The sequence below is a fragment of the Canis lupus genome, chromosome 1, assembly GCF_048164855.1.
Source record: "Canis lupus baileyi chromosome 1, mCanLup2.hap1, whole genome shotgun sequence".
NCBI classification, from domain to species: Eukaryota; Metazoa; Chordata; class Mammalia; order Carnivora; family Canidae; genus Canis; species Canis lupus.
In genome coordinates, this window is record NC_132838.1 from 94,886,065 (window position 1) to 94,899,033 (window position 12,969).

The 12,969-nt window shown below is 46.0% G+C and overlaps 1 protein-coding gene across 2 annotated transcripts in view; it reads right to left on the reverse strand.

The window, feature by feature from the left end:
* ERMP1 (endoplasmic reticulum metallopeptidase 1) overlaps positions 1–11,810 on the reverse strand; it is a 40,870-nt gene extending 29,060 nt beyond the window's left edge. For both annotated transcript variants that reach the window (XM_072840684.1, XM_072840695.1), the window contains exons 1-4: positions 11,479–11,810; positions 9,633–9,934; positions 5,249–5,376; positions 4,516–4,621 (exon numbers count right to left, since the gene is read on the reverse strand). In XM_072840684.1, coding sequence (XP_072696785.1) covers positions 4,516–4,621; positions 5,249–5,376; positions 9,633–9,934; positions 11,479–11,807 — 865 coding nt within the window. In that variant the 5' untranslated portion in view covers positions 11,808–11,810. The remainder of the gene's footprint in view (positions 1–4,515; positions 4,622–5,248; positions 5,377–9,632; positions 9,935–11,478) is intronic.
* Between the last annotated feature and the right edge of the window lie 1,159 nt (positions 11,811–12,969).

A 12,969-nucleotide genomic window follows, 5' to 3' on the forward strand; every position in this document is an offset into this window, starting at 1 on the left:
TCTGTGGTTATGAATCATAAGAAGTAGATACAAACACTATCCCATTTTTACAGATGAAGAACCAAAGCATGCAGATCTGTGACTTGTTCAAGGGTGCTTGCTATAGGTGCATCCTATGGCTGGGATCTGAACTTGCCTTCTGGCTGGAGCCTGTGCTGGATGCTATGGGAGCCAACTAAGACAAGCAATTCCACTCCTGAGGAGTTTTGCAATAGCTGGGAACAGAAAAATGAGCAGTGGTTGGATGAGGGGAGAAATGTTTAGGTCACCATAATATAACTGGTCTCCTGTGCATGGACCTAGAAGGCATTCTCAAGTTTTTAGTCTTATAAAAAAAACCGAGAAGACTATACAGTACTCGGATCTATGCATCTATGTGCATTTTTACGGGATAAATTCCTACAAGTGGTCTTGTCAGATAGAAGGGTCTGCATGTTTTCTAAAGTGGTCTCTACTGCCAGACTGCCCCAAAACATCAATCTGCACTTCCACCAACAGTGTAGGACACTGCCTGTTCCATCAGCCCTGAGTATTACATTCTACTTCCTTTCTGCAAATCTAAAGTTTAAAAAATTCAAAAACTAAAGTAATATTTAAAAAATTCTTACTGTTCTCTGAATTTATATTTCTTCTGAAACGAAGCTTTACTACTTAGTTTGGCATTTCTTAAAAACTTAAATTTACCCACTTGACCTAGGTATCCACCCAAAAGAAAGGAAAACATACATCCACACAAAGACTTATTACAGACAAACGTTCACAGCAGCATTATTCCTGATAGCCTGAAAGTGGAATCAATCCAAATGTCCATCACCTGACGAATGGATCAACAAAATGCATGCTATCCACACAAGAGAACATAATTCAAGTTATAAAAAGAAGGAAGTACTCACATGTGCTACAACATAGATGAACCTTAGAAAACATCATATGTATTGAAAAAAGCCAGACTAGTGAGTGTGGGGCCTCTCTGTAGGGTAATGAGAAGATTCTAGAGTTGACTGCAGTGATGACTGCTCAACTTTGTGAAGAGATCTAAAAACCACTGAGTTTTACTTTAAATGAGTGAATTATAAGGTATGCGGCTTACTCCTCAATAGAGCTGTAGTTTTAAACGAATGCAATCTCAAGCAGGTTATAAAACAGCAAATGGCACAGGATCCCATTTTCCTAAGATATATTAACTTACTATATTAATGTGTGTGTATAGAAAAAATTCCAGAAGAATACGGACTAAATTGTGAAACTGGTTTGCTCTGGGGTAGGACACGGGGCACGATATTTTTCACAAGAGAAAAAAAAAACAATTCTGTGATTCCTCTGCTTTTGGGCTTCTACTTGAGATTGGCAGTATCTGAATTTTTCATAGGGGACATTTATTACTGGTTTAATCTGATTAAATTTTTAAATAATGGATTTTACAACACTTCAACTTATTAAAGCAGCCTTACTAGGTCATGACATAAATCACTAGTCTGATAAAGTTAAGTCATTCTTTCATGCACTCTGGCTCTTTCCAGAACGAGGTAGTGATGATTATTCCAGTCACTAAAAACCCCCTGAATGAAAGTCTCTCTCTGAAGGGACAATGGACACTAGTGAGTACAAACTGTTTTAACCAAAACGTTTCCAGGACAGGACAAGTGCCTGTCGAAGCAGCTGAGGACGGGGCAACCTCGCAGGACTCCACATCCTGGAGGCTTTAGCCTTGCCCTGGGAAAGCCATCACTGCAAATAAGCCAGGCTTCTGTGGGCACTGGCCCATGGAAGGGAGATCCCAAGAGCTGCTAGAATGTCAGCACGCCCGGAAAGCTGCCTGGCCCGCAGCTCAGCTGCCAGCAGCAGCTACCAAAACCTAAAGGGAGAACTAGGCATAAAAACTCGGGGTGGGAGTGGGGGGGAGGGTGGATATTCTCTCCAAATCTTCTGCAGGATGTCCCTCCAGACAAAATCAGTTTTGAAGGGTGAAGAATTTATTTTCCAATGAGTGAAACTTTTTAAATTGTACATACAGTTTATCCTTGAACAACATGACTTTGAACTGTGCTGGTCCACTCATATGTGATTTTTTGTAATAAATATGTATAATACTGTGTCTTTTCTCCTATGATTTTCCTGACAACGTTTTCTCTAGCTCACTCTATTGTAAGAACACAACATGCAACACACACAACATACAATATATGTTAATTGACTATTCGTTATCAGTAAGGCTCCGGTGTACAGCAGACTACTTAGTAATTAGGTTTTTGGGGGAATCAAGAGTTACACACAGATTTTCAACCATTCCGGGGATCAGCACCTCTACCCACCCCATTGTTCAAGGGGCAACTTTATATTGCTAATTAGTAACAAGTCTGTTCTTTGCTTTTACTATGATTCAAATACAATGCCAAAATTTAAACAACACAGAAAACTATAAAGAATGTAAGTAAAGCAGTAATGACCATTCTGGTTTTAAATTATGGAGCAATTGGGATCCCTGGGTGGCGCAGCGGTTTGGCGCCTGCCTTTGGCCCAGGGCGCGATCCTGGAGACCCGGGATCGAATCCCACATCGGGCTCCCGGTGCATGGAGCCTGCTTCTCCCTCTGCCTGTGTCTCTGCCTCTCTCTCTCTCTCTCTGTGACTATCATAAATAAATAAAAATTAAAAATAAATAAATAAATAAATAAATTATGGAGCAATGGAGAGTTCAAATTGGCTTTTCACATTTGGCCCCATCCTCCACTCGTGTCACCCACCACGTAACACTCACCAGCCAGCAGGGACCGCTACTGTAGTTTAAATCTTTCCAGATAATACAATTACATCCAAAATGTATGCAAGTATATGATTTTTATGTAAAACTATCTATATTTAGTAAAAACACCATGGACTGTAGGTTAGTCACACCTAGCAAAAGTGGGCACTCAATAAATGTAAATGAAGAAATTAACTTGGATCTAGATCTAACTAGTCCTCTCTGGACTACATATGAATAAAATACATTAATATGTATGCACAGGATACATATGTGTTAATATAGATGCACAGAATAAATTCAGGAAAGGTACAGTCCAAACCTTAGGCCTGGTTTTGATCTGGGTCCTAGGAGTGCAGGAGTCAGTGCTAACAACTGAGAATTTAACAGAGTACAGGCCCAGGAGAGAAAAGATAGAGACACACTCCTGCCCACGTGGAGCCCTGACATTTTCACTGGAGGATAGATGCAGTGTAAGTAACAGATGCGACAGTAAGCTCTGCTTACAGAATTTCCTTTTGCTCCTTGTTGCGGTTGTTCAACATGTAACCCTCCTATCCTGACAGAACCCAAGAATAGGAGGGCCACGGACAATAGCGAGGCCCCTACTGAGCCCCACAGATATCAGAACCAGCTTCTCCTGAGTTAGGTGAGGCATTAGAGCAAACAGAAACATCTGAGAGTTAGAAAGGAGCACATTCTCATCTCACGACCTTGAGATTCTCAGAGGTTAGCTGATGTAAAAAACATATGCCCATTTTGAAGGGTAAACGTCTAAAATAAGTTGGATGGAGAATATTAAAACACAGCACCATTTAGGTGATATACACAGACATAATTAGCACTTAGCACATCTTAACTGATACCGGGTATTTAAAGGGCACTAGAGAGCTCCTCTATCAGCTTACTCACTTCTCCTGGCCCATCTCCAGCACCCCCATTACAGAACTTCTACTGAATGCTGTGTGTCTGGCTAAAGTGCACTATCCAAATTTCTAACACACCAGGGAAAATGGTGTGGAACTTCCCACAGCAGAATTTAAGAAGCCCAGAACTGCAAATTCTGTTAAGAAACATGACAAATGATCCTTACTAACTTAATGGGTGCTATCCCTAAAACCTATCAACTGGTCATCCTTAGGAAAGCTTACTCATAAAATAAAAAAATATTTCCCTGGTTGATGAAGTATTACTGAATTCCATGACACTCAGCTCGGGGATCATTTTAAAGCCTTTAACCACAGGCGTATTTTCTCATTTTAATTCATTACATGGTTGTCATTTAATATTATTTACATCATAATCACCTGTAAATGATAAAACAAAGTCCACCACTTATAGGACAATTGGGTTAGTGGTTACGAACATGGGCTGCAAGCCTGTACCACCCAGGGTCCATCCCACTGCAACTTTTACCAACTGTGAAAACTTACGGATGTTGAAACATCTCCTGGCTCGGTTTTCTTATGTGCAAAATGGTGGTCATGACAGGACTCACTCCTCAGGTTGTTCTGAGGACTCAGTGACTTAACATACGATCAACGCTTTGAACAACACTTAGCCCATAGCGCTACGCAAGTTATTAGGTGCTGTTAATATTATCGTGTTAAAAACCCCAACAATGACAAAGTAAAACTATCACATGCTTTACAAAGAATGTTTGTTTCATCAGAGATTGCTTGAGTCCGAAAAGCTTCCAATTTTATAAAAATAAGAATGGCATTAAAGTATACAATGCAACTGCACTGAAATGTAAAATACAACTTCACATACCTGTTTGAAACACAAGTTCTTTCCCTCCCACACCCGCTGCCTCCAAGTTAATAAATGCACGAATCAAGCTGGCCCAGGGGTGCTGAGTTATGAAACCATGACTGGCCTGGGTAAGAAGGAAGTAAAACAAATATAGATTAAACCCTCTTAAATGATCAAAGTCTTTATTTTGCTTATTTTAAAGACAGAATGTCTGTGTTGATAAGGGGGAAGAATAAAAAAATTATCATTTTCAAAGGTAATTTTCAAAGGGAATGTCTAAAGACATCTATCCGTTTCTCTACGCATAATGGCTGTATGTGGTTTGCTGAGTGGAAAGTCACCATCACAGAAGGCAGCCTGATTTCCATGAGTGCTGCCAAACAATATCCTCAGTAAGTGTGAGGCTAAGCCAACGGAACAGAGGAGAAAGGACAGTCCTCGTGCTCGGGTATTCATGCTGTGTGCCAGCTGCAAAACATCTCTGCAACTCCAGTGTCCCAGAAAACCCGAGATGGTTAGTTATGCTATCACAATGCCCTTTTATGAATCAAACACTGACAAGATGGTCTGTTCTGAGTTTTCAAATACTGAACATGGGTACACAGCGGTTGTGGAAGTTTTGAAGTACTGCCAGATACAATATTATCGTTTTAGGATACTGCAAATGAATAATCAAAATGCTTAAGCATTAGCTATTATTACTGTTCTCATTATTACATAAATCTAGTATTTAAAAAGAGCAAAATCTCACTTGTAGGACATTTTCCTCAGCACCATTAAAGAGAAATATGACAGCATGATGTAAGGCTTCTGAAGACGTTGACAAGACACGAAGAACTTCCAGCATCACTGAGCAGCTAACGGCATCATCACTGGCACCTTTAAATCAGAAAGAGAGTTTGGTCCTCAGATCTTAAAATTTTTACAGAACGAAGGGGCCCCTGGGTGGCTCAGTCAGTAAAGTGTCTGCCTTCAGCTCAGGTCATGATCTCAGGGTTCTGGGATAGAGCCCCACGTTGGACTCCCTGCTCAGCGGGGAGTCTGCTTCTCTCTCTCCCTCTGCCTCTCCCACTGCTCATGCCTATTCTTTCTTCTCAAATAAATGAATAAAATCTTGGGGGGAAAAAACTTTTTACAGGATGAACTGTCATGGCTAGGAAGGGGGTTTTCGTATCAGTTGGTTAAGTCTGACTATTGCTCTCAGCTCAGGCGTCCATCTCAGAGTTTGAGCCTTGTGTTGGGTTCCACGCTGGGCATGGAGCCTACTTTAAAAAAAAAAAAAAAAAGAAAAAGAAAAAAAAGCAGCCTTGTGGCTCCAGGACCAGAAGCATAGCTCTGTCACCATCAGCTGACAAGGGCAGCCACCAGTGATGTCTCACTCCATGAAGGCTAGGATCCTCGTCTGGCTCCCCTGTCTGGCTCCCCTTCAGACTTCTGTAGAACTGTGCCTAGTCATGAGCAGTCACTCAACTCACATGTCTGTTCAATCAGCAACTAGGTGGACCTCAATACTGAAAAGTGGCATTCTCATCAATTCCAGGCAATCTGCTCCATTCTCTCTCCTCATTCCACATCTTTTGTAATATTCTCATTTTTGGTGTTCTAGCTTGCTACATCATCTCCCACTGCCACTGAGCCTTTCCTACTCCTTGTCCTACCAGAATCATAAAGCTGCACATCACTCCACATTTACAGAGGGGACTGTCTCGGTGGGGCAGCATTTTTTTTTTTAAAGATTATGTGATGAAAGGGGTCATGTAATGAACAAGTCAAACACAACATCAGGGATGCCTGGATGGCTCAGCAGTTGAGTATCTGCTTTTGGCTCAGGTTGTAATCCCTCAGTCCCGGGATCGAGTCCCACATTGGGCTCCCTGCATGGGGCCTGCTTCTCCCTCTGCCTATGTCTCTGCGTGTCTCTCATAAATAAATAAATAAAATCTTAAAAAGAAACAAAAACAACAATATCAAATCTAAGACAACACAAGAATGGAGACCGATGACCTAAACAGCATCCCTGTTCCCAGCAGTGAGAAAGCAGAGGCGCTCATCAAATGACTTCACTTCTTGATTCAGAAGGTTCGTATATTTATTAAAGGTGATTATAAAGAGGACTTTAATACCTTGATTTCTTAAAAGCACCATAAAAGATAAAGGAACTGACTAGACATTTGATGATATTAAAGAATTCTTATTAAGTTTTTTAGATGAGGTAATTTATGGTGTTATAAGTGTACCCAGAGAGAATCCTTATCTTTCCATGATATAGACCCAAAATACGGAGAAATAAGTATGGCTGAGACTGGATTCAAAATAACCGGGTGTGTGGGGGGGGGGGTGTGTGAGATGTGGGAACAAGATCGGACTTTAGAAGTTAGGTGAATAATTCTGCTTTTGTACAATCTGAAATCTTCCATTCTAAAAAGTTTCAAGTGTAAGTAAAGCAGCTAAGGTGTAGTAATAACCCAGGCAACAGCATCTCTGGGCTTACGCGCTGGAACGCAGAGTGCTACAGAATTCAGTGTGGGTTTCAGAGCAAGAAAGACCTGCAAGTAAATTCCAGCTGTTATGTACCCTACGACTTCTGGTCTGGAAGACAAGGCCCGTGAGAGTTACCTCACAGGTGTGTTAGGAGGATTACAAGACAGCGTGGTCCATGTCCAGCGTTAATTGTTCCTTCTCTTTACAAATTAAAGAAAGCCTCTGCAACCAACTAAAATGCTTGTTTTGGGCACTGCTAATTCCAGACCCCCCTTCCTACTCAAGAAGAAACTATTTATTAGCTATCTTTGTCTTGGTGTTATCACTAGATTTTAATCAAAGTGAAAAAAGTCATCATTATCTAATTACTATCAAGCAGAACCTCTACATAACTATCAGTAAAAAGGCACACCTTCTGGCAACCAAAGGAAATGACTGTTTTTTTTTTTAACTTTTGAGACTCTGAGCTACCTTAAACATCAACAGCAAACAATAAAGTATTTGTTCAAAGTGAGAGAAAGGAAAAGTGAAAGAAATATATCTGGGGCTGATTAAACAGTTAATATGTCTATTTATGTTCCTTTATTTTAATGGCTCTGGCATCTGAAAACAGGACTAGTGAAGTGAAGCATTAAATACCGGTTTTTTGTTTGTTTGTTTTTGAGAGAGAGAGAGGTGGGGAGAGAGAGAGGGAGAGGGAGAATCCCAAGCGGGCTCCAATCCCAATGCCCAGGGCTGAGCTTGACAAGGGGCTCCATCTCATGACCCTGAGATCATGACCTGAGCCGAATCAAAAGTGAGATGCCAGACTGACTTGAGTCATCCTGGGGCCTCAGGATAAATACCTTTCCGAAAGGGATGGGAAGTGAGAGGACAGCATCTCTAAGGGCGGGTGGTAAACCGACATCACTTTCCAGTCAGAATTAACCCTGAAATTGAAACCACCACTGAGATAACTCACGGCCTCTTCTACCAACAACCTGAAGCCATGCAGCATACCCAAGAAGACACTTCAGGCCTTTCTGTGGGTAATATTATTCCAAAGTGTTATCAGTTCCTAAAGTTCAAGATACACTGCTGAGAAGAACTCAAAACTAAAAATATCTCCATGTCTCATTTAGTTCATCCACTAAAAAGACATAGGTGATAGTCTATTTAGTGACTGTGTTTTTTCAGCTATTTTTATTTATTTTCAACTATTTTTAATGATGTATAATTGACAGAAATTTCCTTGAAATCATTGGCTAGGTATTCTTATGAAATCTTAATTAAAAATGGGTTCCAACAACCCACAAAATCGCCATCCTTTCCTTCCTGGCCTCTGTGTATGTGATTTCTAACATCTGGCACTATGTTTCTGATACTTGCATACACGTCTTTCTTCTATATCGCTCTTAAAGAACCATGGTGTTAATCTATCCCATGCAAGAATTTAAGCATTATAATAGGGGGACATTTACTCTACAGCTTTGAAACAGGCATAAAAGACTGGTTTCCCTAAGCACACACAAAGGTATTTCTGACTTTATAAAACAGATGTTTGTATACAGATACTTGAAAAAGCAGTTGCAAAATGCTTGCAATTACCAAGCTTTTTGATTAAAGATATCCTGATATGAATCATTTTATTAAACTTTTTTCTCTTTTGCATAATTCTAGATATTCATATGAACCTGCTGTAAGTTCAAGCACTCCAGAAATATTAGTCAAATAGCCAAAAAAAAAAAAAAAGTTTTTCATGCCCAAAAGTACTATCTCGTTTTTACAGATCAGAAACTGAGCAAAGAAGAGTTTACATAGTTTGCCAAAAAGAACATTAACTACAAACTAATAATATCTTTCCTTTGAAATGCAGCTCAAAGAACTGCCCGGCCAGGAACCCCAGCATCTGGTGACACCTTTGTCTCTCTGATCAGCTAAGTTTACTCCTGTGACAAAAGATAGGGGTGAACAGATGCTACCTCAGCAACTCCATCTCTAAAATGCTATGATTCCACTATAAAATGTTGTTTTCTATTCGTCCCTATTTAAAAATCTAACTATGGAAAACATCTCTTTCATGAATCTTATTTTTAAAAATATAAGTCCACGTGAGGGAATTCTCATTCCTTCTACAAGTATTCATTGTGTCAGGCACCATCCTAAACATCAAACGTTCTATCTTGTTGAAGTATTTTCACAGCAAGATTAATGGATTAATAAGATATTCTCAGATTATGGCATTCCTAGTAAACCAAAACTCTTCCCTGACAGACCGACAGACACTGGTAGGAGGGCTGCCCTCCAATCCCTGCATCCCTTGAAGGCAAAAAACTGTCCCTTCATCCCAAATCCCCAACCCTCATACAACACCTAAGCTAAGTGAACATTCACGTGATGGAACCCAACCCCAGGTTTGGGGACACATGGCTGGCAACACTGATAAAGCAGCCATGATCTCCCAGAAACACTCCAAGTCCTGTCACTGGGCTGCTGGCTCTGACGTTCACAAAAATAAAGCACGCAAGCACTTGAGAGAATAGTGAGGGATTTGGATCTCAAACTCAATGATACTATTCAAATGATCTTGAACAACTGCCCAAGCAGCTTGGAGTTATTAAGCTATCTGAGCTTATTGAGGTATAACTCCACAGAACTAAAAGTCAGGTCCATACCTGGTGAGTTTGCCACAGAGTCAAAATGACAGTTGGCCAGGACAGCGTGCTGGGCCCCATCCCTGGGCTCCAACTTCACCACGACATTGGTGATGTTGTCATAGTAACTTGTGAAACCTCCCAAGAAGTCAATGCTAAAGGAGCCGGTAGGCCGTTGCACGTCTACTGAAATCCTGTGAAGGCTGTTGCTCTGAACTTCAATCAGTTTAATCTGTTCCAAGAGGTAACGGACCGTCACAATTTCATTTTCTGGACTTCCTGTGGTCCTCGGGCCAATGGATGTTATGTGTTCAAGATAATCCCTGGAAGCAACCAAAAGAATAACAGTGACAAGGAGCACGAGGCTTAGAATGGGCACTTAACCCAGGACTTTTCCTGTGTGCCCTCCCACGCCCCTGTGAAAACCAGTTCTTTGACTTCTCACATGAAAAAAAGGCCGACTTTAATTATTTCAGGTACCCTATGAAAATCACTTGTCAGGTCCCATCGTTTTGTCTCCCATGAGTTCCTCCCTTCAGTTTTCTCCACCCACCCACCACTCTCAAGTTCTTCATATCCCCCAATCAAAGCAATACAACGACCAAGGATTCTATTCTAAACATATGACTGCTGAAGGCTGGCCAGACCCAATCCAACTCTTGAAGGTTACTGATTTTTTTTTTAATATAGATTTTTATCCCATTTATTCGAGAGAGGCAGAGACAGAGATGGAACCAGGCTCCTGCGGGGAGCCGGAGGCAGAACTCGATCCCAGGACCCGGGGATCACCACCTGATCCTGAGCAGACGCTCAACCACGAAGCTGCACAGGTGCCTCAAGGTTACTGATTCTAAGCAGCAGAAGCCAATGAGCAAAGACAATTTAGTCCAGAGATAAAATAAGCAAAACAAAACAAAAAACCCTTTCCACTGCTGAGAATGGACTCAGCCCTCTCCCTGCACACTGGGCCTAATAACTTCAATTTGGGCCAAAGCCAACCCTACCCCTAAAACAAACAAACAACAAAAATGTGTTGTCTTTTCACTGCATTCCAAGTGGGCAAAAAAAGAAAAAAAAGGGGAGTGGAGGAGAGGTGTGTTCCAGAAAGCCCTTAAGAAAATAAGCTTCCAGCACTTTGTAGTCGGCAGCTTTTAAAACACAGCGGCTGTTGAAAACTCTGCTAAGCTTACGATTGTAGGCGCTTTGACAGAGCTTTGCTAGTTCGCTCAAAGGTCCCTTCATCTTCAACTTAAGAAAGAAACAACCAAATCTTACACACCAGGGGCCCAAGGACAAGCCCCGGGAATCCGAGAACCGCCCGAAATTGTAAAATTCTGAATGCGCATTCTTTCACAAGTGCCTCAAAGCCTTGCAGGGGCGAGGACTGTGACCCTCAAGAGGTGAAGGGCTCTGCATTACGCCGCCCCCCGCCCCGTGATCACCTCCCCCACCCCTACCTCCACCCCCACCCCCACCCCGAATCTATAAAGCGGCCTCGGTACACAAGCGTGTCTCCCCGTCTCCTGTGCGAAGCCGGAGGGCCGACAGAAGGTGGAAGTTGCTCCAGAGGAGGGGGGGGCACGACTGCCCGGCCCCCACGTGCAAGCGGGGCAGCACCGCGGCCGACGAGCAAGCCCAGCCCGCGCCCCTGCCCTTGCCCCGGCCCCTCCCCCGCCCGCTGCACGCGCCCCGTAAACCCGGGCTCCGGGCCCCCCGCCCCCCTCCACGTGCGTCCGCGCGGCGCCGGCGAGCCCGGGCGGTCCCGCGGGGCGGCCAGGTGGGCGCACGCAGGTGGGGCGCCCCGGGCCGGGGCCTCGGCCGCTCAGGGGCGCGCGGGCCGGGCGGAGGCGGCGGCGGCGGCGGCTACCTGGCTTGGCGGGCGTCGAACTCCCCGGGGCGCCCGGTGGCCCCGCGCAGCACGAGCTGCTGCAGCGACAGCTGCACGAGCGCCCGCAGCGCGAGCAGGTAGAGCGCCAGCCCCAGCGCGGCGCGCGCCTCGGGCAGCCCGGTCCCCGCGCCACCGCCGCCCCCCGCGCTCCGCTTCCGGGTCCTCGCGCCGCCGCCGCCGCCGCCGCCGCACGTGTCCCGCGGGGGCTCCCGCGCCGCGGCCTCCCTCCCCGGCTGCGCGTCGTCCCGGCGCTCCGCTCCGACGCGGTGCCGCCTCACGGCCGCCGCCGACTCCGACCCCCACTCCATGGCCACCACCTCAGCCGCCGGCCGCGCCGCCGGACACGGCCCCGCGAGCGGCCGCCGCAGCGCCTCCTAGAGAGCGGACGGAAACTGCAGAGGGCCAAACTTGTGCTGATTGGCCCGTCCCGCCGCCGCCCAGCCCCGCGTCGCGGCCGCGCCGGCCGAGGGGGGCGTGCCGCGGGCCTCCCGCTCCCGATGCCTGCCCGGGCCCCGCGAGGCGGCGAGACGAACGCACGCGGCGCGGCGGGCAGGTCCCCTTTCGTGAGGGGCGACAGAGCAGGGAAAGCAGGCTCCTCGCTCCTAAGATGAGAACGAGGGGGCTGCGCCGAGGAGGCCCGGCCCGCGCCATCCGCAGCTCCGCAGTCCGACCGCGTGCGGCCCCCGCGCTGCCCTCGTCTCCACGTGACGCGCGACGCGCAGCGGCGGCTCCCACTTACCCAACACCTGCCCTGAGCCGCGCGCTGCGCCCCGTGCTTCCTGCCCCAGCCCATCACCCCCGAGCAGGGAGGAAGGTTGCGCCTCCCGAAGAGCTGAGGCGCTAGACCGCTCCCGGGGGAGCTGCAGCCCAGCCCAGCGGGCTCCCAAGCTGGGCCTCTCAGGGTGGCACTCTGCAAAGGAAGGCTCGGGAAAGCCGCCCCTCCCTCCGCGCCACCCAGATGCCAGAGACCGGCTGGTTTTCCCCCTGCCTGCTGATGCGCTGAGCCTCTCTGCCTCGAAGCTGTGCGTCTCCGGCACCCGGCACCGAGGCCAGCTGGGCAGGTGCACCTGCCCGACGCCCTGGGGGGATGCTCCCGGCCGCGCTCAGGCCCACCCGAAACCAGGGCACCGCTTATCCTCAGCTCTCCCGACACGCCGTCCTCTTTCTCCGTCCTTCCTTTTACAACGTGATCCTCGCACGTGCTGTTCAGGCTCCTGGGATCCTTCTTGCCTCCCCTCATTGCCTAGCTACCTTCTCTTCCTCCTCCAGATCTCAGCTCCAGTGGCACTTGCTCAAGCAGAACTCTCCTAATCTAAGGAAGCCACTTTCCCTAATTTGTAGGATCTCACAGCACCGTGGTGTGCACATTATCATTTAAGATCTTTATTAAGATTTTATTTATTCATGAGAGACAGAGAGAGGCAGAGGGAGAAGTTCCCTGCTGGGAGCCCGAGGCGGGACTGGATCCCG